This window comes from Carettochelys insculpta, chromosome 6, assembly GCF_033958435.1.
Source record: "Carettochelys insculpta isolate YL-2023 chromosome 6, ASM3395843v1, whole genome shotgun sequence".
Classification (NCBI taxonomy): Eukaryota; Metazoa; Chordata; order Testudines; family Carettochelyidae; genus Carettochelys; species Carettochelys insculpta.
This window is the reverse complement of record NC_134142.1, coordinates 119300116-119325562: the sequence shown is the minus strand read 5'-3', so window position 1 is coordinate 119325562 and position 25447 is coordinate 119300116. Positions and strand designations below refer to the sequence as shown.

At 55.1% G+C, this 25447-nt stretch overlaps 1 protein-coding gene across 2 annotated transcripts; it reads right to left on the bottom strand.

The window, feature by feature from the left end:
- Positions 1-1320: 1320 nt before the first annotated feature.
- Positions 1321-25206, bottom strand: OSBP (oxysterol binding protein). 2 transcript variants are annotated; one of them, XM_074998056.1, is made up of 14 exons: positions 24832-25206; positions 13527-13735; positions 10487-10737; positions 9822-10020; positions 8760-8862; positions 8426-8480; positions 7879-8010; positions 7428-7673; positions 7112-7232; positions 5082-5185; positions 4669-4764; positions 3738-3910; positions 3024-3244; positions 1321-2939 (listed from the first exon to the last, which is right to left on the bottom strand). In XM_074998056.1, exons 1-14 carry the CDS (start codon positions 25137-25139, stop codon positions 2797-2799), a joined length of 2361 nt encoding a protein of 786 aa, XP_074854157.1. In that variant the 5' UTR covers positions 25140-25206; the 3' UTR covers positions 1321-2796. The 2 variants fall into 2 exon arrangements, with proteins under 2 accessions (XP_074854157.1, XP_074854156.1); XM_074998055.1 differs by having other exon boundaries at positions 1321-3244.
- Positions 25207-25447: the final 241 nt, after the last annotated feature.

The window sequence follows — 25447 nt, the reverse complement described above, 5'->3', positions numbered from 1 at the left end:
ATCAATGCTGGGGGCATCCCCAGGCGCAGCACAATTAAAAGAGGTCGGAGGGCAGGGAGCAAAAGCAGCGACCACGGGGGTTTCCAGCCAAGGGCTGGGGGTAGTTCAGGCTGCAAAGCAGCTCGCTCTGAGTTCTCCCCGCCCCCCCTCCCCCCAGCGCCCAGCAGGTGCTGCTGCCCAGGGAGATTTCCACAGCTCCAGGGCCCCCAACGCTGCCCCTCTCTGCTTAAGAGGCTTTGGGGGACCTGGGCTAGCGTGGACGGCTGGAGCGGAACCCTGCCCCATCTCAGCCAGGGGGACGTATTTCCCTCCTACGCTGGGGCCGTTCCGCAACGAACACCCCAGCCCTGGCTGTCTCGGGCCCAGCCACCCATCCTGCCAGGGCGTGAAGAGCAGCTTCCAAGCCGGGCTGTGCGCATGGCTCTGGCCCTGGGGGGGTAGCGTCAACGAGGGGGACGAGAGGGCTGGAATGAAGCAGAATACGCCTCTTGGGAGCAGCTGCGGGCCAGGCGCAGGGCATTTGTGAAAGGAATCCCTTGGGAAAGCAGTGCCAGGCCAGCATCACAGCCTGCTCCCCTGCAGCCTGTCCACCCCTGGTGCGGGGGAACACGAGAGGTACATGCTAGCGGAGGGAGAGAAGTCAGTGGCGGGCGGGTATGGGTCTACTAAACCCAGGGTTGCACGTTCACTCCTTCAGGAGGCCATTTAGGGATCCAGGGGAAATAGATTAAAAAAGGGAGGGGACTTGGCCCTGCCCTGAAGGCAGAGAAGTGGACTCCACGACCTCCTACAGTCCCTTCCAGCTCTGAGGCGTATCTCCATTTTTTTTTATTGGGGGGCGGGGGGGCAGAGCTGGACAGAGCCTGGGGACCACCGGCAGCCAGGCACAGGGGGCAGAGGGACACAGGGTGAAGAAGAGCACAGTCAGGTTTTCACTGCCCTCCATGTGTGGCCACACCCCCACTGGAAAACCCTGCCCCCAGCCTTGCCCTAGGTTAAGGCCCTCTGCCCGGCCATGGGTCAAAAGCAGCTGGGAACGAGCTCTGGAGGCCTGTGCACACAGGCAGTGGGTCTGCTAGCTGCAGGCTGGATTGAGAAGGGGGAAAGAGACCCCCTACCAGTAGGGGAGCAAGGCTAGAGTATATCCTCACTCATTCCACGGCCTCTCGCTTCACAGGCACAGCTGGCCCTACCCTCAGTGCAGGGGATTGTCAGACCAGCATTGTCGGACCAAGGACCTCCCCACCCCAGGAGCGCAGCCCTCAGGAACGGCTGCCCCCCTACCCCCAACACGGCTGGCCAGCAATGACCCGCACACCATTGGGGATTTCAGGTTTTTTTTAATTTAGTTGTTTTCTTGGAAAAAAACAATAAGGCAAAAAACCCAAAAATATAAATGGAGGGATTTAATCTTTTTCAAACCTATCAGTGTCCCTCCCCAAGGAATCCAGGGCCCCTGCCCCTCGCAGGCCTTCTCCAGCCCCCAGAAGCAGAGATCAGCTAGCCCTGGCCTGGGCCTCGCCTCGCCTGGTGAGAGGGCACCCACCCCAGCCAGGTCCAGGCTGCCCCCTCCCCATTGGCAGAGGCACTGGAGTCGGTGGGGGGGCAGGAAAGAATCCAGAACGAAACATACAAGGAAGGCACCTCAGTGTGTGATTCTCAGCCAGGGCCTGGGATTGCACGGAGCCACTTCTGCCTGTGGGGCAGGCCTAATCCATCTCCCGTCAAGGCAGCACCTCCGAATCTCAGCCCTGAGCTCTGGCTGCTGTCCGTACCTCTGGCCTCCCTGCTGAAAGGGGCAGGTGACTAACATGGAGGGGCAGGGCCAAGGGGAGCAGTGGCCGTGCTCGCCTCATTGGGCGGGGCCCTAGCCCAACACCAAGCATAGCTCCAGGTAAAAGCACCTTCTCCCCCGGGCCAGCGCCGTGCCTGGAGGGCTGGGCAGAGCTCTGTGGAGCTCGGATATTCACTGTGTGGGGGGTGTTACAAAAACGGCACCCGCCGGGGGAAGAAGGGGGCAGAAATCAAACAAAATATTAGCTCTCTCTACATATATATAATATACAGCTATATAACAGGTGCTCGCTCAGCCAGGGGGATGCTCTGCCCCACCCCCCAGCTCCCCATCTTCCAGAGTGCACATGGGGAAGGAAAGACAGGGCATGCCCTTGGTGGGAGAGGAGGGGACAGTGGAGCAGGTAGGGTATTCTGAAGTCAGCCAAGGCCAGGAGACACTGCCCTGGAAAGCAGGGCTCTGAGCACAAAGGCAGTCACAACCTCCCGCCAGGATGTGGGAGAAGGCTACAGCTCTCCCACAACGTTCCTCCATCCCCAGCCGCTCGGGCACTCGTCACTGCTGCCGAAGGGAGACCCACCCCTCCCCACCTCCATACAGGATAGCCCTGGCTCCCCCCACCCGGGAAGTACAATGGGGAGGTGTCTATGCCCCCGTGTGCACAGCCCTGTTTAAGGGTGTCCTTTGCCAACAGCTTCAGCACTCTTTCTGCCCCCAAGCTCACAGCAGGGTTGGGCCGAGCTGGACGGACAGCCGTGTAAGGGAACTGGGGGAACACGCAGCACCCAGCCCTGGGGATCATTGTCAGTGTCAACAGCTAAGGCAACCCAGCCAATCACCGCCTCGGCCTTCACTTGGGGTGACTGATTCGGAACGAGCGATTGGTTAAGACAGACAGACACTCGAGGAAAGCGCTAGGCAAGGAAGTCACATGATCGGCTGCTTCCCTTCAGCCTCCATCCTCTTTCCTTCTCCTGCTGCTGGATCCTGCCACTGCCAGCTCAGAAAATGTCCGGGCACGAGCTCCAGTCCTGCTTCTCTTTGCTCTCCCAGTAGCCCCCCCGATATACGTGCGCCAACTCCTTGGTGACAGGGTCCTTCTTCCGCTCGAACCACAGAGCCTTGTAGGGGTCGCAGGGAGTGCCTGCGGGGGAAGGAAGATTGGTAGGAGGGCTGTGAGACATGCCAGTGCCCCTAGGATTGAGGAGAGGGCCAAGGATCTCCTTACCGTCCTCCGTGGCCTTCATGGCCTCGGCCTCGCGCTTCTTGCGGGAAATGCGCTGCTTCTCCTCCAGCCGCTGCTTCTCAGCGTTGGCCTCATCCCAGCGCCCATTCTCCATCAGCCTCTGGTCGGGCCGCAGCCGGCTGTCAGTAGGCGCGGTGCCACTCTCAGGGGCGTTGAGTGTCAGAGCCAGCTCGGAGAAGTAGTACATGTTCTCAGCGTTCTTCCTGTGCCGAGGGACGGGACAGGGCGAGACGTGGCACCAGGAGATCCTGACACCACAGGTGCCTCCCTCCAGCCCTCCTGGGTGCTCTGCCAGTGGGGAGGGGGTTCCCCAGCCCACGGGACCAGCCTCTCTGCACTCCTTGTCAGCCTACTTAGCAAAGAAGTGGCCTCTAGTGCAGGGGCAGCTCCACAGCTATGTTCCCTCTAATTTTCTCCATCATGGGAGAAATAAATTTTGTTGTGTGCGCGAAGGCAGGTGCAGACGTGCACCACCAGCAGGAACACAGGCTGCTGGGCTGTGGGCGCTCTACTAATCAGCTGGCCAGCACCAGACTCCCTCCTGGGCAGCTGCCCAAGCGCTCAGCGTACAGGGAACGCCGCTCCATCGCCCCTCCGGGGGACAGAGCAGGTACCGCCATCTCACAGCCCAGGAGGAAGCATCTAGTCCCTCACCAGTGTCCCAGCTGCCCACCATGCCCAGCGGGCCTCACTCACGGGAGGGGGTTCCTTTTCCACAGCAGGACCTGGCTCTCCTCAGCTCTCTGCCGCCCCTCGGCGCCGTTCTCCCCACTGCCAGGCAGCACCTTGAAACAGTCCATCTTCTCGTCCCAGGTGCCCAGCAGGACAAAGTGCACTTTTCCCGAGGGGTCCGTCACCTCCCCCGTCACCTGCCAGCAGGGAAAATACCAGGTGGGCTCCAGGTGTCGCCACCACGCCGGCCACTCAGCACGAGGGCAGAGAGATGGAGCAGCTCCCACAAGAGCCTCTAGTGCTGCTTGCAGGGGCCAGAGGAAGCAGCCAGCAAGTCACCATAATCCCTCCCCGGCCAGAGCTCAGCACTCTGCTCAGGAGCTCGCCCCAGACCCACTCATCCATTGCTCCCGCCACCAATTCCCCACATCCTGCCCAGTCCAGGGACAGCTCTCCCAGAGCTTCCACCATCCCAGAGCAACGACAAGCTGGGATCCCAGCTGACCCCCAACCCCAGGAACACGGGGCCGGCTGTGTAGGTCCCTACCTGTAAGCAGAGCATGTGGGCGGCTGCCTAGGAAAGATTCAGGCGCCGCCCAGCTGCTGAGCAGGGCTCCCCACAGCCGGCACCATGTGCTTCTCTTGGTGGTGCACATCCATACATGCCTCAGTGCAGATAAAACTTATTCTGCCCCAGAAGGAACATAAGAAAGGGAACACTGCTCCCCCAGAGCTTGCTGCCATGTGTTCTGCCCCTCACCCGCTATGGGGACAGCAGCTTACACAGGTCCCTTCCAGTCATGTTTTCACCTCTCTGCCCCACAGCACCTGATTCTTTCAGTCTCTCCCCTGGCCCCCAAAGCTCCTCTTCTGCACTGCCCCCAGATGAGCACTGTGCCCTGCCGGGGTGGGGGGGTGGGGAGGAGGAATAATAAGCCGCAAGCCCGCCCCTCACCTTCCTGGCCACATCCCGAGAGAAGTAGCTGTAAGGAACAAACTTGAGATTGCACTTGTCACCCGTCTTGTGATTGATGATTTCGATCTCGCCGGACTGCAGGGAAGAAAGGGTCGGGTTCACCTGGCTCAGCCACGCTCACGCTGTGCTGTCCAAGCCCCACTCCCATTAGCCCAATGAGGAAACTGAGGCACAGTCCTCCGTGGCTGGGCTCAAGTCACGCCAGGAAACAGAATCCAGGGGTCCTGCTGCTCATTGCTGCTGCGGCTGTGTGAGAAGTCTGGGACTTGCCTGCCCCCCGCCCCCCAGTCCCACCCACTCTGCCTTGAGCCACTGCAGGGCTGGGAAGAGACCCCAGGAGACCTGCCTCTCACTGTTACCCCAGGAATTCGTTCCAAGACCCGCTGGCTCACCTGGTCTATCCACAGCTTGCCCACTATGATGTTGTGCACCGTGGTGGTCACCTTCTTCCATGTGTAGTGATTGCCGGAGGCGTGGAAGATGCAGTGGATGGTGCCTAGAGACGGGGAGGGAGGTGGAAAGAGCCATTAGCAGACGCTCCCTCGCGCTGGGCCAGCACCAACTGTGCCCAGCCGGGCTGCAGGAGCACTGAAAAAGGGAGGTCATCTGGCCATTCCCATCACCTCCTGGCTGCCCAACCGTGCTGCTGAGCGCACACACCTGCCCCCTGCCAGGCCAGCTACCCTCTGGACAGCCTGCACCTAACTTCACCCCACCCAACGGTTAACAGCAACCCAAGCCGCACAGCCCAGGCTCACACCCACCAGATGCTCGGCAAGCACAGAGCTGGCTGTGCAGGGAGCTCCCAGCTGCTCCAGTCCTGACCTCTCCCAGAAGGCGGCCCACCAAAGAGGGCGGCGTGTGTAGGATGTGCTCGATTCTCATGTGACGGGCTGAGAGCCAGAGGCGGCAGGCAGAGCAGCAGCATCTGGAGGGCTGGGAAGGACCTAAGCTGCATGGACGGCAGGGCGGCCAGCAGAGCCCGGTCCTCTTCCAGCATACTGGTGCCCCATCGCCACGTCCAGCTGCCTGCTCCTTCCCCAGGCCACTCTTAGCCAGGAGTGTCCCCCGTCCCTCTCCTTGCCCCTACCGTCAGACCCACGACTGGAGTGAAGGGACAGAGGAATCCGCCTGAGTCCACCTGCAGTTGCTTGTGTCTGAACAAGCCTTCAGAGACAGCGTGCTCTGCACACACATTCCCTCCCTCGCTCATAGCCTCACCCACACAGCACACTCCAGGGCTCCCTGCATCCAGGTCATTCCCTGCAGCCCCAGGAGAGCTCCTGCTCTCCTGCCCTCTCCTTACACAGCGCAGGCAGGGAACCCTGGTGGCATCCCTCTCTCTCCTCAGCCCCTGCAGCCCCCTAGAGAGCAGGGCAGAGCAGTCCCAGGGGAGTGAGCAAGCAAGCAGCAATGCCAGCTACTGTGTGCACCCAGATCAGTTTCCCCGCTCGGGTGCAAGGGTCAGGAGCACAGGAGGAACCAGAGATGGCAAGGGAGGGTGGCTCAGAGCAGGAGTTCAGGCAGAGGGATGGTGGGTGAAGGGGGCTCAGGGGAAGGGTTTGGGTACAGGAAGTAGGGCAGAGGATGGGGAGCTTGGGAGCCCATGGGGTTCAGGGGGAGTTCTGACCATAGGGACCAGGAAGACCAAAATGCAAGTTCATCTGGAGTTCACGTTCCCCAGGGCCAGGGGTGCGGCTGTGAGGGTGTAACACTGCTAGGGTCACTGCTTTTCCAGGGTTCACAGAGTGTGGCACTTCTCTGTGTTGTAGGGGTCCCAAGCTGGACGTGTCTCTTTGCCGTTGTGGCTACCACGCTTTCTGGAGAGATGCTTGTGCTGTGTAACCGTTTCCAGGAAGTGGCATGCAAGGAGCGGCCACGTGGCCTATTTCCAGCTGTCACACCATACAGCCAATCCCACGCCTCTCTGGAGAGCCCATCCAGTTGGTGAGAACTCCCTCAGACCCATGAGACACACCTCCCTTTCCACTGGCAAAGAAACTCAGTGTGACACAGCGGATAAGGCTGAGTCAGGAAACCTGGATTCTGCTCCCAGCTGAGCCCCAGCTGCAGGGTGACCTTGGACAAGTTATAACCCTTCTCTGTGACTCACACTCCCCCTGCCTTGTCAAATAAGGTGATAACCCTGATCTCTAGGGCTAGGTAAGAGCTAGGGTTTAATATAAACTCTCTGGAGCACGTTATTCCGAGAGGACAAGGGCAGCATCCTCATTTCAGCCTCCCAACCTCCTTCCTGGGCAGCTGACAGCACTACCGGGGGGCTGGGGACCCCAGCTAGCAGTTAGGGTCACAGCTAGGTGACCGGAGATGGGAACTCCAACCCAAGGGGCCTGGGACACTGCCATGGCCTACGGAACTCTCCCTTGTACTTAGCAACAGGGGGCTGGTGGGAAGGACTCACCGAGGGGCATAATGGAGAGGTATTTGCCACGGAATTTGCTGGTGATTTTGATCTCCTGGCGAAGCGTCCAGCCGTGCTTGGAATGAGCGTGGTGGGCAGCAGCGGGTGGGTGGTGGCTTACCTGGGAGACAGAAGAGAGGATGAGACAGTTGCCAAGGGGGCCTGGGTCTGCCTGTGAGGAGACAACCATGGCGACCTGGAGCAAGGTACACAGGGATGGAGCGCTAAGGGACACTGCTGGAGGAGAGCTCTACGGAGCTGCACCGTGGACAGCACTGCAGCTTGGCTTGCCCCCTAGGGCGAAGGCTGTTGGTACCTGCTCACAGAGGGAACGGTAGCCGTTCTCCTCCAGCCGGTCCAGCTCAAAGGTCTCCCCCAGGAGAGGGTTGAATGGCTTGCTGGTGCGGAAGACTGTGGTGGAATAGGAGGAGACTGTGAAGGCAGCCACATAGCACAGCTGCTCCAGGGAGCTCTCACACTTGGCTGCTCGGTCCAGCAGCTCGTGGTACTCTAGGTCCTCGGTGAGGCGCTGGAGCATGGAGAGGGGCTCGTTGAAGTTCACCTGAGAACAGGAAAGAAGAGTCAGACAGGAGACAAACCCAGGACATTGGCTTCTCGGGGAGCCCTGACATCAGGAACCCAACAACCACAAATAACTGGGGCTCATCTTCCTGCAGTGCCGGTCTCAGCTGCTCCTCACAAAACTGGGCGCCTCCCACTCACAAGGGCCCAGCTCCAGAGCATCCCCCGCTGGCTAGGGGACTCACCGGCATGGGGATCTTGGAGAGCTCCTTCCCAATGCAATTCTTCATGATACTCCACAAGTTGAGGCTGTAGTTCGGCTTGTTGGGAATCCGAGTTCTCTTCTCCTTTTTAGTGTCCTCTGGCTGATGTTTGTACTGTGGATAAGATCATGGTGGGACGACCAAGGGAAAGCTGTTTTTTGTGACCCTGACTGACCGTTACAGCTAACCAACCCCTTTGTCTCTGTCTACCTCCAGCCTCCTTCCACGCGGCTTCCTATGCCTGGGACACCACCCCCAACCCAGCCCTCCAGATCTCCTCCCAGAAGGCCTATTTCTCCCATTCAGCTTTGATGCACTCCCACGCCTGCAGCCCTGCCTGTGTAGGGTGAAGCCCAGAGCCAAACCGACTTCACACTTGCCTACAGCACCCTACAAGCTCATGGAGCTGCACACGTCACCGAGCCCAAGAAGTGTTCGTGGGACATCTGCCCATGGCCCCCAAGGAAGTTTCTCTGCCTGGGGACTTCCAAGAGCGACAAGAGGGGGCCTGTCCCCAGTATAGAACTACCTGGTCGTCAAGGCTGAGGTCGCTGCTGGTGCCACTGATGTTACTGCCAGTGCGTCTGCAGGAAGTACAGACAACAGACATCAGCATGTTCCACCCCTCCCTGCCCCAAGCAAGCAGACGTGTGCTGGAGAGCAGAGAAACGGCACAGGATGTGACATGGCCTGAGCCTCGCAATAGCTACTCCTCTTCATCACAGGAATTTAGAGCACACTGCTCAAGAGGCACGGCAGCGACATGCGCAGCCACAGACATCCCTGGAGGGAAGGGGCATTCTCCCTGCTAGGCAGAGGAGCCAGGAGAACGGTGCCTGGGACTCCGCCCGAGACTCACTCACTTGTGGCCCATGCTCTCGGGCATGGTGATGATCTCTGGTGCATCGAAGAACTCGTTGTCGTCATCTTCATCGCTCAGGTCGCCTTTCCCTGGGCAGCACTCGCCTGAAAGAGGGAATGGTGGCAAGCTAGACACCAGAGTCCTCAGGTTTCCATCTGCCTGGAGTTTGCAGCTAAACCCAGCAGGGGGCACTAGGGGCAGTGAGGCAGCAGCGTTAGCTTCAGGGGGAGCTCCCAGCTACTCCAGCTCAGCCTCATCCAGCAGGGGGCACCAGCACTGTTTGCAGTGCGGAGCTCCTGGCTACTCCAACCCTGGCCTCTCCCAGCAGGGGGCACTGGGGGGAGTGGGCAGCAGCACTGTTTGTGGTGGGGAGCTCCTTGGTACTTCAGCCCTAACCCCACCCAGCAGGGGGCACTGTAGGGAGCAGGGACGGGGCCCCCACTGGCTGTGGCAGAAGCTCCCATCTACCGTAATTCCCCGAGATATGCACGTTTCAAATGTGTGTGTGTCACATTTATACAAGGTGGGGGCGGGGGTGGACCCAGCTCCCAGCAGCAGCCTCAGATGAGGCTGGTGCCTGGCTCCCCTCTCCTCGCTGCTTGTGGGACCTGGGACGCTGACCAGCTCATGGATGGTCAGCTTCCCAGTTCTCCACAAGGGGTGGGGATGCTTGGAACCAAGCGGCAGCCTGGTTCTTGGCTCCCCTACGCTGGCAGGACCCAGGAAACTGACCGGTCATGAGCTGGTCAGTTTCCCAGTTCTGCAGGCGGCAGGGAGACTGGAACCAGTGGGCTGATCAGTTTCCCGGCTCCTGCAAGCCCAGGGGAGCCAGGAAAGCCTGGGTCCCATCCCTCTTCGACTTACGCAAATATTGGAGTTACACGGGGGTTGCAGGAACACAATCCCTGCGTAATGAGGGTTCGCTGTACTCCAGTACCAGCTTTTCCCACCGGGGGAGAAAGCAGAGGGAGCGCCCCCAGTCTGTTCAGTTCCTGCACCTCCCAGCAAAACCAAGGGCAGACTGCTGCAGCGCAGCCTCGGAAAAGGAGCCATGCCCCCTGACCTTTCGCAGAGCCCCCGCTGCCGGGGGCGCTGGCTTGCAGCACGGTGGCCCCTCGGAAGGCTCTCTCCAGGTGATTGTGCTGCTTGGCCAGCTGCTCCAGGGTCTCCTCCAGACGGATGCGCTGGTCTCGCTCGTACTGAAGGGACTTCTGCCACTTCTTGCTGTGCGTCTGCGCCAGCATCAGGAAGTCTCGACAGGCCTGTGATGAAGAGCACAGGTCACTGCCACAGCTCTCTGCGCCACCCAGCACCAGCAGCGTTACAGGAGGCTCGGCAGGGGCTGTTCAGCACGTGTCCCTAGGCTCCAGAGGCCTCTTATTCCCACTAGGGGCAATGCTGCCCTCTTATGGGCATATAAGAGCGATGGGAATTTTCAAGCCACTGGCAGTGTCCCAGCCCCACTCCAGCCGCCATCCAGGCTGTAAGTCTCTGGCCAGCCAAGGCAACATCTTGCTCGTGAGCCCTTGTGCCAGAGGGCTGGTGGCAACTCGTACTGAAGTACGCTCCTCTCAAAGCAGCTGTACTTTTACTCAGGTAACTTTTGGGGTACTTTTTCCACCTCTGCTCACAGATGACAGGTGCTAGCTCTGAACAACCTACGCTGGGCATGCAATGCTGCAATCTGATCATCCCTGCAGCTCCGCCACCACTGCAGGCCACACTCACGTTGATCATGGCGTTGGAGGTGATGCGGAAGAGCGTAGCGCGCTCGTTGACCTGCTTGATCTTCTCATTGCTCTCGGCTGGCAGCTTGAGAGTCTCCAGCTCGCTGAGGGAGCGCTGCAGCGCTGTGCCGTGCTTGGCAATGAGGTCATTGCATGTGCTCAGGTCCTCCACTTTGCTGGACAGGGTGCGGAGCGTGTTCTGCAGCTCCGTCTTGTCCGTCTGTGACACGGACTCTTCGTCGCCCGACTCATCTGCGGGGGGGGGGCAAGGACCAGCCACGTCACATCCAGCACTGAGCACCTGCGAGAGTCACCAAACCCTCCCCAGCCATGGGTCAGGGCTTCCCACTTAGTGTCCCCTCATCCCCTCCATGCAGGGTAGGGAGTGACATCAGCAGACTGAACAGCACAGGGAAAATGATGCTTCATCCCATCCAATCCAGCAGGAGGTGAGTAATGATGAGCAGCAGCTGCCATCCAATGGCTGCTTGGGTTGGAATTGTACCACTGCGTCCCTGGTTGGGGGCTTGGCTATGGGGACTGACGCTGGGGCCTGAGCCTCCCCTGCCTGGGCTAAGAGCCAACTCTGTTAGCCAAGGCTCCATCTGTGCGCCAGCCACCACCTATGTTCTCTCTCATCTTCTCCAGCCACGTGCAGAATAAATTTGTGTGCGCACCAGGGCATGTGCAAATGTACACCACCCACAGGAACACAAGACCTAGCTGTGGGCCCTCTGCAATCCCCCATTTCTCAGCTTACAGAAAACACTGGTCGCCACTGGTGGGCGCAGAACGCCAGGCTGAGTCACCGCAGGACACAGAGCCATGGCTAGCACCCCATGCTGAAGGCTGGATTCCTGCAATGCAAGCTGCAAAAGCCACACTGTGCAACTCCAGTTAATGCTCAGTGAAGCAGCCCAGTCCCTTTGCAACAATTACCCCACTGCTTCTCTGTGCTCATGATGGGTGTCAGCTCCTAGTTCTACCCATGGAGCAGATAAAGCGCTGCCTTTCCCACCCACCCTGTCAGGGGAGGAGCTTTACCAGACAAGGGCTGGGGAGCTGTCTTCCTTGGTCTAAGTGCACGTTTGCTAGCCCAGAGCTCCTAGCGTAAAGCTCACCTTACTTCCCAGGCAGCTGAGAAGGGGCATGGACTGGAGTCAAGAAGGGAGGGTATTCTTACTCCCTGCTTCCCTCTATTTCAAAACAGACTCAAATGATTATCCAAAACCCAGGAGGACAGTAATGGGCAGGGCTGTTTGCTGCATAAGCATCTCCGAGACATCCACATGAAGATACTATCAGAATCAATCAAGCCAAGAGACCTTCAGGGAAAGATCTGATCTGACCATGAGGCTGGGATTCCTGCCATATATGGCAGGGGTTCAAAAACAAGCGAGCCAGCATTAGGGCATATATTAGAACACAGAGGGCAGAGAGGTTTCAGGAATACCGAGCCCCAAATCTTGGCATTCCCACTTCAGAAATAGTGGCGACATCATCACATCTTAACATCGTCAGAGTCTAAGCTGTGAGTGCTAGGCTTTCAGTGGGTCACAGTGCCTTGAAAAAAAAAAACATCCAGAAGTCCCAAGCAGGCGAAGGCAGAGCTACTGTGAATAATCGGCTGAGGGTTGCTCCCAAAGACACGCCTCAGGAGCAACGCTCCACTGCACATACTGACCCACCGAGGTATAGCTAACAACCTGCCAGGCCCACAGCAGCTAATCGGGAAAAGGCCTAGAAAAAATGAGCTATTTTCCCCCTTGTCTTGAACATGTAAATGCTGTTTCATTATCCAGAGCTCCCCCATCAGCTGTTCTGTATTACATGGTATAAAAGTGACAGCTGCTGATCCGGTCGCAGTCGGTGGGGGGGACCTGGCATTTTTGCATTCAATAACAGCTGGCACCGTGAGAGAGTTTCAGAGCCCACGGAGACACATTCGCATTGTACCTGAAGTAATGCTCGCTGAAAGACACAGCTCAAGATCACTCCCTACAGTAAAGCTAGAAAACCCACAACCTGCCACTAACTTCTATTTCTAAGCAGAGAGGCCAAGAACTCAGACCATCAAACTCCACGTTCAGTCTCCAGGGACCGCCAGACACCCACTCCTGGCACCCTCCTGAGCACTGCAAGCTGCAGCTAGCTGCCTGAGAGCAAAGAGAGCTTGTGTGAAGCACAAGCAGATCTTTTTTCACATTCATGCTACAGCCCCGGGCAGAGCAAGGCAGTGGCTGAGGCACAGCCAGATCCCCTTTCCCCCATAGGAAACAAAATTCACTGGTGTTAAATACATCAGTCCACAGGAAAAAGAAAATGGCCTTAAAAGCCTCTTGTTGCTGAACTCAGCAGCTTAGACATGGGATAGGGAGCCAGGCAGAGCTATGATACAGAGAGACAGGGTGTAATTTTGGAGCTACAGCTCTACCAGTGATGGGACAGCCTCCTGGGTAAAGCAGAGTCCATCTGCCCCTTATGCAAAAGCGAGCTGGAAAGCAACAAGCCCCCAGACCCCTCCTTGCCAAGGGGCATCAAATATATGGTTCAGCGGGCACTGAGCAGTGGCTGGGAATCAGGGCTCAGTGTTGGGGGAGGCTGGAAACACATGGTCCTTGCCCCAAGGACGGGGCACCAAGAATCCCAACTGGAAGACGAGTACGACTGTACTGACCCCCAGGGCCAACACCACGTCCCTGGCATGGAAGGGTGATTGGTGTCTGGGATTGACGTGCTTGGTGCTCCTTTCCGATGCAAGGTTCTCATCTCCTGCGGCTCCCAAGAGAGTGCTGAGCAGGGAGCCCCAGAAGTGGGGAGATACAATCAGGAGAGGGCTTAGATCTCCCCGCAAGACACCCAGCTCCATCACAGGACCCCAAGCCCCACCTAGGAGAGCACCTCCTCCCTCCAGAGGAAAGGAATTCAATCTGCCTATTCACTCATCCCGAGTTACCCTTACATCCTCTGCACTGCACCACTGGGCCCCTCCCCCTCCTTCCATGGAGCTCCCTCAGAGGAACCGGGCCTGGCCCCCTTACCCGACTCAGCCAGCATCTTGACAGCCTTGGCTTTGGCCAGCTCGAGAGCCGTAACCCAGCGCTGCCGCTCCACCTCTGAGCTGGCCTTCAAATGGTAGGTCTGTGCCCCGCCATTGGAGATGATGAAGTTGCAGGAGTCCTCCACGGTGATGTTGGCTGTGGCTAGGTTAATTGTCCCACGACAGGTGTGACGCATCTCTGCTTTCGATCTGCAGTGATGGTGGAAAAGGTTGTGGAACAGCCACAAAGAATAGGTAATGCGACTCAAGGCTGAGAGGGGCAGCACAGAACCAGGTCACAGGGGAGTTTTTAAATGAAGGGCTGGTAGAAAGCTGATAGGTCATGCTGCTGCGGGAGAGGCACTACGTGTGAAAGAAAGCTGAAGTATGCAGCTTGAATCTCTTATCCAACACCTTCAGGACCTGACGGGTGCTGGATGAGAACATCTGCTGGGTCAAGGGAGGTCAGTATCGCCTAGCAGTGCATTACCAACACTTCCACTGCCTGCTGGGCTCTTAGAAGTCATTTAGGGATAAATTACAGCTACATAACAGCGCAGAACACCAAGAGCCAGGATGGGTGGCAGGAAACCAACTGTATAGGATCATGGGAAATTTGGCCACACGCATGGTAATGGTCAGCTGGTTAGCTAAAATCATGCTGGATTACAGATGTTACCAGATGAGTGTTCTGGATTAGAATGGTTCAACCTTTAGTAAACATGCTAAATGAAACAAACTGCACCACTGAATTTGTCTGAATAGAAATTCCCTGCTTGGCTAATACAGGCATAGCAGTAAAAATAAACTTCCGATCCTTGTGACCAGGATAGCAGTGGTGATTGTGGAATCTTCAGGGAAGCTAAAGGAGCTGCAAAAATAGAAACCCCAGCAACAAGGGGGGGTTGAACTATTCCCATTTGGATGGGCTACTGTCAATTCAGGGTGCAAGGTAGAGATAAAAAAGCTAGACGCCACAAAGGACTGCTTCTTGGAGTTCTTGAACCCACAACAGGAGAAGCAATTCTTGATTTAGTCCTAAACAGAGCACGGGAGTTGATTCCAGAGGTGAACACAGCCAAAGCACTCAGCAAAGCAACCAGGGTATTAAATTTAACATCCTCATAAGGGGCAAAACACCAAAGAAACAACCTGCAGCAGCAGATAACTTCAAAAAAGGAGAACATGAGAATAAGGAAGTTCAACAGAAATTAAAAGGAACAGTTACAAGAGTGAAAACCTGCAAGCTGCATGGAAACTAAAAACACCCTAATAGAAGCTCAAACTGTACACATAACCCCAACAGTAGAAACAGTAAGAGGAGAAAAAAAAATAGTACAAGAGGTAGTTTGAGAGAGAGAGAAAGACATCTTTTTAAAAACCGGAAGTAAAATCAGACTGAGGAGAAGAGAAAGAAAACTCTTAGCCAGTGTAAAAGTAGAATTAGGCCACCTAAACAAAGAACTGGAAAAGCAAGTGGTAAGAGACACCAAAACCAACACTAACTTTTTTTTTTTTTTTTTTTAAAAAAGTACATCAGAAGCAGGAATCTCATCCAACAACCTGTGGCACTGCTGGATGACTGAGATGCTAATGGAGCATTCTAAGATGACAAGGCCGTTGCAGAGAAGCTAAACAAATTCTGTGTATCACTCTTCACTGCACAGTATGTGAGGGAGATTTCTACACTCCAATAATTCTTTTTAAACGACAAATCGGAGGAACCATTCCCGATTTCCTCTATTAACACAGCAGTTTTGGAACAAATTGGTAAACTAAACAGAAATAAGTAGTCACCAGTACCTGGCTGGGGTTCACACAAGGTCTGAAGGAGCTCGAATATGGAATTCTATAACTATTTAACTGTGGTACGTAAGCTATCACTTAAATCAGCCTGTGTGCCAGATGACTGGAGGAGAGCTAACTGAACACTGATTTTTATAAAGGCTCCAGAGGTGATGCTAGCAGTGACATGTCAGTAAGCCTAACTCCAGTGCCAGATAAATATGTTTAAACTATAAAGAACAAAATTCTCAGACACATAGATGTGCACAGTATATTGAGGAAGACTCAACATGGCTTCTGTAGAGAAAAATCACACCCCACCAGTCTATTACAATTCTTTGTTAGGGGGTCAACAAATGTGGATAAAGATGATCTACAGACAGTTCTTTGGCTTTCAGAAAACCATTGACAAGATCTCTCCCACGAGGGCTGTTACAGGATATGAGGGGAGGTCCCTCCACGATCAATAACTAGGTACAAGACAGGGAATAAATGGTTAGTTTTCACAGTGGAGAGGGGTAAACAGCAGCTTCTTTCAAGGATCTGTACAGGGACCGGTACTGTTCAACACATTCATAAAGTGATCTGGGGCAAAGGGTTGAACACCAACAAGGCAGAAATTTGCAGAAGGATAAGTTATTCAAGGTGCCTAAATAGGAAAGTTGACTGCTAAGAGTTGTAAAGGGATCTCACAAAACTGAGACAGCAGGTCACAAAATGGCAGATGAAATTCATTATTAGTCAGCATAAAGTAATGTTCATTGGAACACAATCTCAACTATGCATATAAACATGATGGGACCTAGATTCGCTGTTCACTTCAGAAAGAGATCCTGGAATCTGTTCTGTGAAAACATCTGCTCAATGTGCACTACCACAAATGAACATCATGAAGAGTCGTTAGGAAAGGGCAGACAATAAGACAGAAAATATAATGCCACAACAAAGATCCATGCTACAGCCAATTCTTGAATACTGCATAAAATTCTGATCACCCCATCTGAAGAAAGGCATAGTACAACTGGGAAAAAGTACCAAGAAGGCGACCGAAACTTATTAGAGTCTAGAAGAGTTTGAATATGAGGAGAGACTGAAAAGACCAGGGCTGCTCAGTTTAGAAAAGGCACTAGAGATATGATAGAGGTCTATAAAATTATGACTGGTGTACAGAAAGAGAATAAGGAAGTGTCATTTATCACCTCAACATAACACAACCACCAAGGAAATTAACAGGCAGCAGGTTTAAAACAGACCTAAGGAAGTACTTCACAAAAGGCTCAGTCCATCTACACAACCTCCCGTGGCAACATCCTGCACAGGCTAACAGTACAACTCACTTCAAAGAAAAATGAGACACATTCCTGGAGGGTAGATCCATCAATGGCTACTGAACAAAACAGCCAGGGATTCAAGCCTATGGGCTGAGTGCCCAAACCCTCCGATTGCTAACAGCTGGGACCGGATGACAGAGAACAGATCATTTGATAACTGCCCCGTTCAGTTTATCCCATCTGACGCATCCAGTGCTAGCCATTGATGGCAGACAGGAGAGAGGGCTAGCTGGACCACTGATCAGCGACCCCAATATATCTGTTCCCATAGCATGGCATCATATCAGAGTCCACCTGTTCTCCCAGCACCCCCATACTCTTTCCTATAGAAATCTCTGGCCCAGGAGGAGGAGGTGGGGCTTTTAAGACCTTAGCACCATCTCCCCAGAATCACCCAGAGGGGTGGCTGTGGAGTGCCTGGTCTCCATATACTGGTGTCTTTTTCTGATTTGAGCTCTTTGCCAAGAGGACTGGGCAAGTCAGGTTTTTCCCCTGCCAGCTTTCACTACCACGTGCGATGCTGCAGGGGGCAGTGGCTCCCAGTTTGTACTATTAATGGGTCAGGACGATCCCCTTTTAAGGGTCCGTGTGGGGAAGCTGTTCTATGCTCATGTGATCTCTACCGGCATTTCTATTAATAGGGCAACATCTTGAACTTCATAGTACTGCCTGTAATTGAGTCCAGCCAGCCTGCTGCACACTAGGCAGGCCAGATGGCTGGGGATTTTGTGCTCGCTACTGAGGCTTGGCCAGAGACTGGCAAGCTTTTGGGGGTGTTAAGCTCCATGTGGACCAGGCTTCAGAGAGCTCATGCCAACAGCCTTCCAACCCAGAGGAAATATTAACCAAGGGGACTAGTGAATTCCCTGATGAGCCACGTCACGCTGCTGTCAGCATGCCCAGTAATGCACGGAGCGGAGCACATGCGTACGCACAGAACACCCAGCAGGAAATTCCAGAGCTGGCCAGGGGACATGTCCCGCTTACATCCCGTCCTTTGATCTCACTGACTGGGCAACAGCGATTAGAAGAGAAAGTCCTGTAAACTACCAGGGCAGAATTAGCATGTCTGGTCAAGGCCTCCCCCCTCCCCCGTCCCCCAGCCAAACACACACACAGCTAAGCTGGGCCAGCACAGGGACATCCACTTCTGGCAAGTACACAGCCTCCCTGCCCTGACGATCGCGTGAGCTCGTCACCAGCCAATCTATCTATTCAGTCAGTCTTTCCCTCCCCCACCCCAGCTCCGGAGGAGTTCGAAGTTCCTACTGTAGGACAGTGGCTCAATGCAGCACCATCTCCCTGCCTGTACAGCCCAGCAACACCTAGGCAGCCAAGGGCTGGTGCACACCCACACCAGGACGCCAACACAGGTCATCTTGCCGGGGGAAGGGAAGAGTACAACTTGGGGGTGAGCTGCTTTATCTCAGGGGCTGTCACTTTTCCCAAGTATTCTCTAAGCTTGGGAAATCTTTTCTCAAGAGCACTAGAGAAGGAGCCTGGGGGAAGGAACTGGGCATTCTCCCCTCCCACAGCCCGAGCTGTGTAACCGAAGCTTGGGTGGCAAGCTATTGTTACCCTCCAGGTTCTAGTTACTCCATGAATAATACAGGGCAAGCGACAGGAGACCAGCTAACAAGCAGCCACCCCTCCCCAGGCTCAGCCAGGCTGCCCTTCCTCTGTCGTGTCACTTGAGCCAGTTCCGATTCACAATGCTTGGATGAGACATAACTCCTGAGCCATCTGCCTGTGACTTTTCAGACATGCCACAGGCCTAGTGTCCAGGGTGGGGAGGGTAAATGAAAGCTTCTGTCTGCAGGAGACAGTGATTTATGTATTAAATACTTCTAGCTCCTAAGAATGGGAATAAAATCCTCCCAACGTGATGAAATGCAGGGGCTGTCTTCCTGGGTGTGCAGTCTCTCTGCTCCTGGCTTTTCTCAGCATCAGACAGACATGAACAAGATGCTGTTCAGTTTCACAGATGCCATTCAGAGCCCTCTGGACCACAGCCAGGGTCTCAGGAATGGTTCTTGGTTACTATCACTTACATCACCATCTGTGCACCTCAGTTTAACATCCAACCCCAGAGAAGCTGACCAGTGCCACTGTGTCCCCCCCCACTGTAAAACGGGAACACAGACAGACTAAGTGACTTGCACCCGGTCACAGAGGGAGGCTGTGGCAGAGTCAGAATTTGAACCTGCATCTCGAGCGTCAGGTTGAACTACTCGTCTCCCGTATGCAGCCGCTGGGGAAAGTTATGAGCAGAAGCAGATCTTGTGGCAAGATCAGGAGGATCCGGAGGCACATGGGAGTAAAGCTGCAGGCTGGTCTACACCTAAGAACTAGACTGATCTAGCCATGTTGCTCAGGGCTGTGAAAGGTTTCATGGCAAGTGCTGGAGTTTGGTCAACCAAATCACCAAGGTACATGCAGCTAAGCTCAGACGAATTCTTCCACCGACCTACCTGCCGCCTCTTGGGGATGCAAATTACCTACCTCAAAGGAACCCACCCACACACTGGTACAATGCTCCAGCGGGTAGTTGCAGGTGCAACACTCCTCCAACCCCACATCCACCCACCAGCAGGGTAGCTGCCATAGCAATAGCAGCGTAGCCACAGCCTCACCCACACCTGTGGCCAAAGTAGGGGCAGAAAACAGAGCTCAGGCACCAGATGATGGAAGAAAAACAACCTTCTCCTTACTAGTGACCAGAAGGGAACGGGTGGGGCTTCAAGCCTGACCCATCTACTTGCCAGAGGCAGATATGAAGAGGCCCCCATAAAGCATAAGGGGTGGAGCTGGTCTTGACAAGAGGAACCATCCCCTCACTCTAATCTTCAGTCCAGGCCTCTGGTAAAATTTATAACCCTCGTGCAGGCTCTGGGACCCAGATGTCAGCCACGGGAGGGGTATGCAAATGGTTGTGCTCTACCTGCGGATATTTAGCATGTGGGGGGCAACAAAACTACTTCCTGGCTATCCAAAGCCAGGCAAGCAAAGCCAGGTTGTATGGGAGACGTCCAGCCAACCCTGAGGCACTCTAAGCAGCAGTGTGTGCAATCCAGGAAGAAATGCCCTGGGAGACGGCAGTGACTCACTGTCCCAATATGGTGGTGGATACCAGGCCACACAAGGTGCTAATGTAGGCGAAGGCCCTGGTGATTAAAATCTTATCACACTCTCCACCCCAACGTGCGCATGTTGGCTATTTCCAACTCAGAGAGCTGGGTGAAGAGATGCCTAAATGCAGGCTAAACACCTCTGAAACCCTTCAGGGAAGATGGGCTGGAGAAATGGTTCTGTGGATTTTTAGAGAAGGCTCTAGCTTGCTCACCCTGGTGAAAGAGCAGTCCTCATTCCCACCCAGCGCCTTGGAGGGGCCGGAGCACTGACCCTGCCCACAACACATTGGCCCTTTACAACCTTAATACCTGATAGCACATTGTTACACCAGGCGCAGGCTGCAGCTGCCTCTGAGCCCCAAAACAGCTGTGCTATCCAAAAGTGAGGAGGGCAGGCGCTGCACATGGCCCCTCTGGCTGTGCAGACAAGGCTCCTGGGGCCCCCCTCACCCAAACTAGGCAGAAGAGAAGTTGCTTTCGATTTCTGTCTCAGCACAAGGCACTGCAGGGCTGCAGTGATCACACATGCCCTGAGTTTACATCTCATTTACCGACTCACATACTTGGGACAAGAAACATTTTTGCTTAAAAGCGCCGATCGGTCCCTGAAGGGGGGAAAGAACCCAGCAGGTGTTTTATGGAACGCCCACCCTGCAAGGCCGGATTGCACGTAACCTGTGATTCTGATGAGGGTGTGAACCTAGGACACGTTGACCAGGGTACAACAGACAGCAAGGGGCTTAGGGTTAGCAGCTGCCAGTGCTACTTATAGGTCACGAGCTCACTGTGTGAGACACCCAATTTAGGTAATGAAATGAGGTGCTATCTTCCAGTTTGGGGAAGGGAAATTATGGGCTGGCAGCAGGGGGGTTTCCTCTAGCAGCTCAGGATGCCCCAAACCTCAACTAAACAAGGGAGCATCAATGCCGTGTGCTCTCACTGCTCTCCCAGGCAAACTGCAGAGTGGAGCTGGGTGAGCACCCACACTCAGAGTGGGCTGCCTGCTCCAGCAGCTTCCTGATCAGCACCAGCCACCAACTCAAAGAACAAAGAATCACCATCCCACTGCTCTGCTCAATTCTTGGGGCTCTGGTCACCCTGCTGGGCTTCAGAGGTAACCTCAGGAAGAGGTGGTCTCCGTACCTAAGGGTTATTACGGCATGGGGGGCGGAGTTTAGATGGGTAAGTGGCTGACGGTTCACCCCTCATCTACAGCAGGATTGCTCCAATGAAGGGATAGGCTGGAGTAAGCCACTGAGTGAAGGGAAATTCTGGCCCCGCACAGTAACTCAGTGAGAAGCTGGGATGACTCTTAACAAAGAGGAACCCAAATCCCTGTAGTAACTCAGGAACCTTTTGTCCAGCAAGTCTGGTCAGAGTGAGGAGTGGGGCAGGCTCTGTATCTTTACTAGTATCTCAGTGGCCTTGGCTGGGAAGGCAAGGGGGTGGGGGAAAGGATCAGACTCCTGAAGGGGATGGAAGAATCCTCTCCAGCAGGAGTTTGGGCAGGGGTCTCTGTACCTAGGAATGCCAAGAAGACAGACAGTCTGTGCTGCAGTACCATTAGCAGCCGAGAAGCCCACTGATCTTTAGGGGGTTTTCTCCTGGGACAGGACTGGGCCAGTTATTGTTCCTAGCTCTTATCTGGCCATTTCATCAGTAGATTTCATAGTGCTTTACAGAACTGGTCAGTATCACTACCTGTGTTTTACAGATGGGGGTAGTGACCTGCCCAAGGTGACCCAAAAAAAAATGCGCCGACCTGGGAAGAGAACTTACATCTCCCAAGTCCTAGTCGTGAGCTCTCACTAGTAGGCCACAATACTCTGCTTGCCGCTAGAATAGTTCAGCGACCGTTGTGATGGGTGTGGATGGGGGAAGATAGAAGTTCAAGGGACTAGGGGAATAAGGAGCCCTGGTGGCCCCCCACCACCTTCAACAGACCAATAGCTCAGTGTGGTGGGTGGGGATCTGGAAGGGTTTGCCTCTCGGAGAGGCTAGTAGTTCTCAAGCCCAGATACCTATTGCTGGTGAGGAGTTTGCTGCTCTGCTTGGGACCGTTCTTACTCCTGTACTTGTAGTAGTTAATGGGCCCATTGGTCTGGACAGTTGATTCCCGTCACAGATGCTCAGCAGCTGGGTTCTGGCATCTCTATTACCGAGAAGCGCTTTGCCTTGGACAAAAGGGGATGGGAGTAGGATCTCCCCCTCAGTCAAGTTTTCCAGTGCCAGTGTTAGCTGCCAAGATACAGGGATGGAATGGTCTCTCCTGAATGAGGCTCCATTTACACAGGATAAGGGGCTCCAGATAATGTAATCCCCAGTAACTGAAGAACTAAAAAAGCCCCCTGCTCTGATGGCTAAGGACAGAAACTGCCATACTGGTTCAGGCCCAAGGCCCACCTAGCTCAGTACTCTGTCTCACACAGTGGCCAGTATACAAGAAGATGCAAGAACCCTGCAGTGGCAGGAGAGGCATAACAGATCTCTCCTAATACAGATTAATGCTGGAATTTAATATATCTTCCAACATCATTAATATGCATGTTCTTAAAATCCATATGGTTGCCTAGTCCCTGTGTGACTCGTTAACTTCTGAACCTCACTTGGCAGTGAGTTCCACAGGCTACCACCAACTCGTGTGCAAAGTCTCACCTTGGAATGTCCCTTGCTCTAGCGCTAAGAGGAAGGAAGAAGAGACGCTCCCAATCATTATTTTATAGACTTTTACCATGACCCCTCTTGTTCCTCTTCTCTCTGAAGCAGGAGTGAGCAATAATTTTTGATGGGGCGGGGGACACTCCAAGAATTTGGTAAGTGGTCAAGGACCACACTCTTCCCTGCTATTAACGGAGAGGTGCAGGGTCTGGGATGGAGGCTGGGTACAGAAGGGAGCTTGGGATAAGTACTGTGGTGCAGGGTCTGGGAGGGGATGTGGGTGTAGGACAGGATCCTGATCTGGAAGAGGCGTGTAAAGTCTGGGAGAGGGTTGTGACCTGGGATGGGGTGCAAAAGTGGGCGCAGAGGGCTGGGGGGAGAAGCAAGGGGCTGAGGTACCAGGTGCAGGCTCTGGCCACGAGGCGCTTCCCTAAGTGCCACCATCCCATGGCTCAGCAAGAGCCTTGGTTAGGCTCCCTGCTTTCTGCACCTCTACATGCCACTCAAAGCAGCTAGCTACAGGTGCTGAGCACGGCCCAGGCAGCTCCCATTGGCTGTTTTCTGGCCAAAAGAAGCGGTGAGATTAAGCTGGGGGCCAGGGCAGCAGGCGAAGCTCCTTCTCCAGGGGCTTGCAACCCACAGAGCACATGGTCCCCACAGCCGTCCGCTTTGAGTGGCACGTAGGGGCATGGAAGGCAGAGAGCCTACCTGAAGCTCCCGCCAGGCTGCCAGATCCAGCAGTTTGGCAGGCTAGATTCAGCCCAGGGGGCTGCATTATTTTTGCCCGCTGTGCTCTGAAGTAACGACCCCAAACTTTTCAATCTCCTTTCCTGAGAGAGTTATCCAAGCTCTTGATTGTTTTCATCACCCTTCTCTGAACTCCCACTAACTCTGCTATCATCGTTCTCTACACAAATCTTTCTGTAAAAATCCCCGGTATTTACAGCAACCATAAAACCCATTGCTCCTGGAAAACTCTCTATGTACGGGAAGGCACCAATACCTGTAACTGAGAAATTCATTGCAAAAATGGGGAGGACACAACTCGGTGGGGGCGGGGGTGTTGTTCTCCCTCCCTAGGGGCCACAGGTTTCAAATCTTTGTTACCTGTGGAGACAGACTCTGCCACCTGAAGGAACCTGTTGATCTAAGTACTTATCTGGCCCATCTTCACCACACTAAGAATATTAAATGGTTAACTGTTAAGCATTCTGGCAAGCATAAGGCATACTGGTATGTCTACCATTTAACCAGCCCTTGCCGGTGAATTATGGGGGCAGCCAGCCGTACTGGACCAGACCAGCTCCAACCACAGAAAGACGGGTGGAACTGGTAGCAGGATGCCACTACCAAGGCGGGGCCAGCTGGCAAGCCCTAACTAAAACAAGTTAACAGGTTAAGTACTATTGTTTAATTGATTAACCATTTTAACAGTCTCTTGAGGCAGAGTAACACAATATGCACTTTACAGATGAAGACCAGAACACCTGGCTTCCTCAAGGTCACAGAGGCAAGGCACTGAATGACCCAGGCAAAAGTCCTTTAGCTACATGAACATCCTTCCTTGGGGGTGTTCGGGCAGGGGAGGGGGCATAGAGGAGAGCTTCCCTCTATAAAGATGTAATCACCATCTGAGCTAACATACAATTATTGGTGTAAGGACAGGAGCTTAGCAGCCCAGTGCTGCTTTGGAAGACTATGAAGGGGAATGCCTCCCAACAATGAGCTCTAGACAGAGAGGAGGTTAGAGAGCAAGAGGGACAGGACCTAATAAGACCATTGCTGTGGGTGGGGAAAAGAGACCTCTTCGCTGGGACATCCTAGTCCCAGAGGAATGTAAGTATGAGAGCAGGACTGGGATCTCTGACAGCTGCAGGCTGGGGTCCCCATGGGAAGCAGCCCCTGGCAGGGTGGGTGCCATGATCACAGCTTTGGGGAGGAGTGGAGTTCTTGCTCAGAGGTGGGAACCAGAGTCCCTTGGAGTGGCTAAGGGCCCTACTGTTATGGGAGGGGATAGGTCAAGGTCTCAGTGGGCAGGGGGGCCCCCCCAGGCCAGAAGGGCTCCCAAGGTAGGCACCCAGGTGCAGGGCCTTACCTGGGCAGCACCACAGGAAGAGTGGCCACAGCACCCCTGTGATGATGCAGTTGAGAGGGGCTCCCCTGCAGTAGCACAGCAGAGGAGGAGTGGGGGGGGGGGGCAGGGCCTCCCCATAGTAGCTAAGATGAGGGGAAGCGGGGGGGGGGGGGGGAGGGAGGTGAAACTTACCTCACCTGTAGTAGCACGGGGGGGGGCAGGTGGCAGGGCCGGGGTCTCACCTGTAGTAGCTCGAGGGGAGGGGGCAGGGGGCGGGGTCTCACCTGCAGTAGCTCGGGGGGCGGGGGGCAGGGGGCGGGGTCTCACCTGTAGTAGCTCAGCAGCCCGTTGCTCAGCACGAACCAGCGCCGCTGGTAGCCTTTAATATAATTGGTCCATTTGAAGAGCCAGCCCTCACGGGCCGACCCGGAAGTGGAGCTCCCTGACCCGGAAGCAGCTGTCACCCCGCCCGGGCCCGCTCCGACGGGGCACCCGGGCCCACCGCCACTCGGCGCCGGCGAGGGGAGCGGAGTAGCTGGGTTGGGCCCGGAGCCGCCGCCACCCGCGGCTGGGGCCGAAGGTCCGGGCGCTGCCGCTGGGCCTGGCCCGGGCCCCGCCGCCCGCAACTCCGACATCTCGCGCCGCGTCCGAGAGCTCGTCGTGCCGCCGCCTGGAGCCCAAGCGCCCTGCCCCCTCCTCCCTCCGTGCGCGGCGCCGTCACCCGCCCCACCCCCCGCGCGCTGCCCATTGGCGGCGGCACCACCCCTCTCCGGAGGCAGGAGTCCCGCCCATCGTCGCCCCGCCCATACACTGCTATTGACTCAGCTGCCTCTGCTGGGCGGGTTGTGGCAGGCTATTGGCTAAAGTCCGACGTCTTTGCCATTCCATTGGCCTAGTTTTTAGGTCTTCCCATTGGCTGGTTTGACCGTTTGTTACTGTCTAG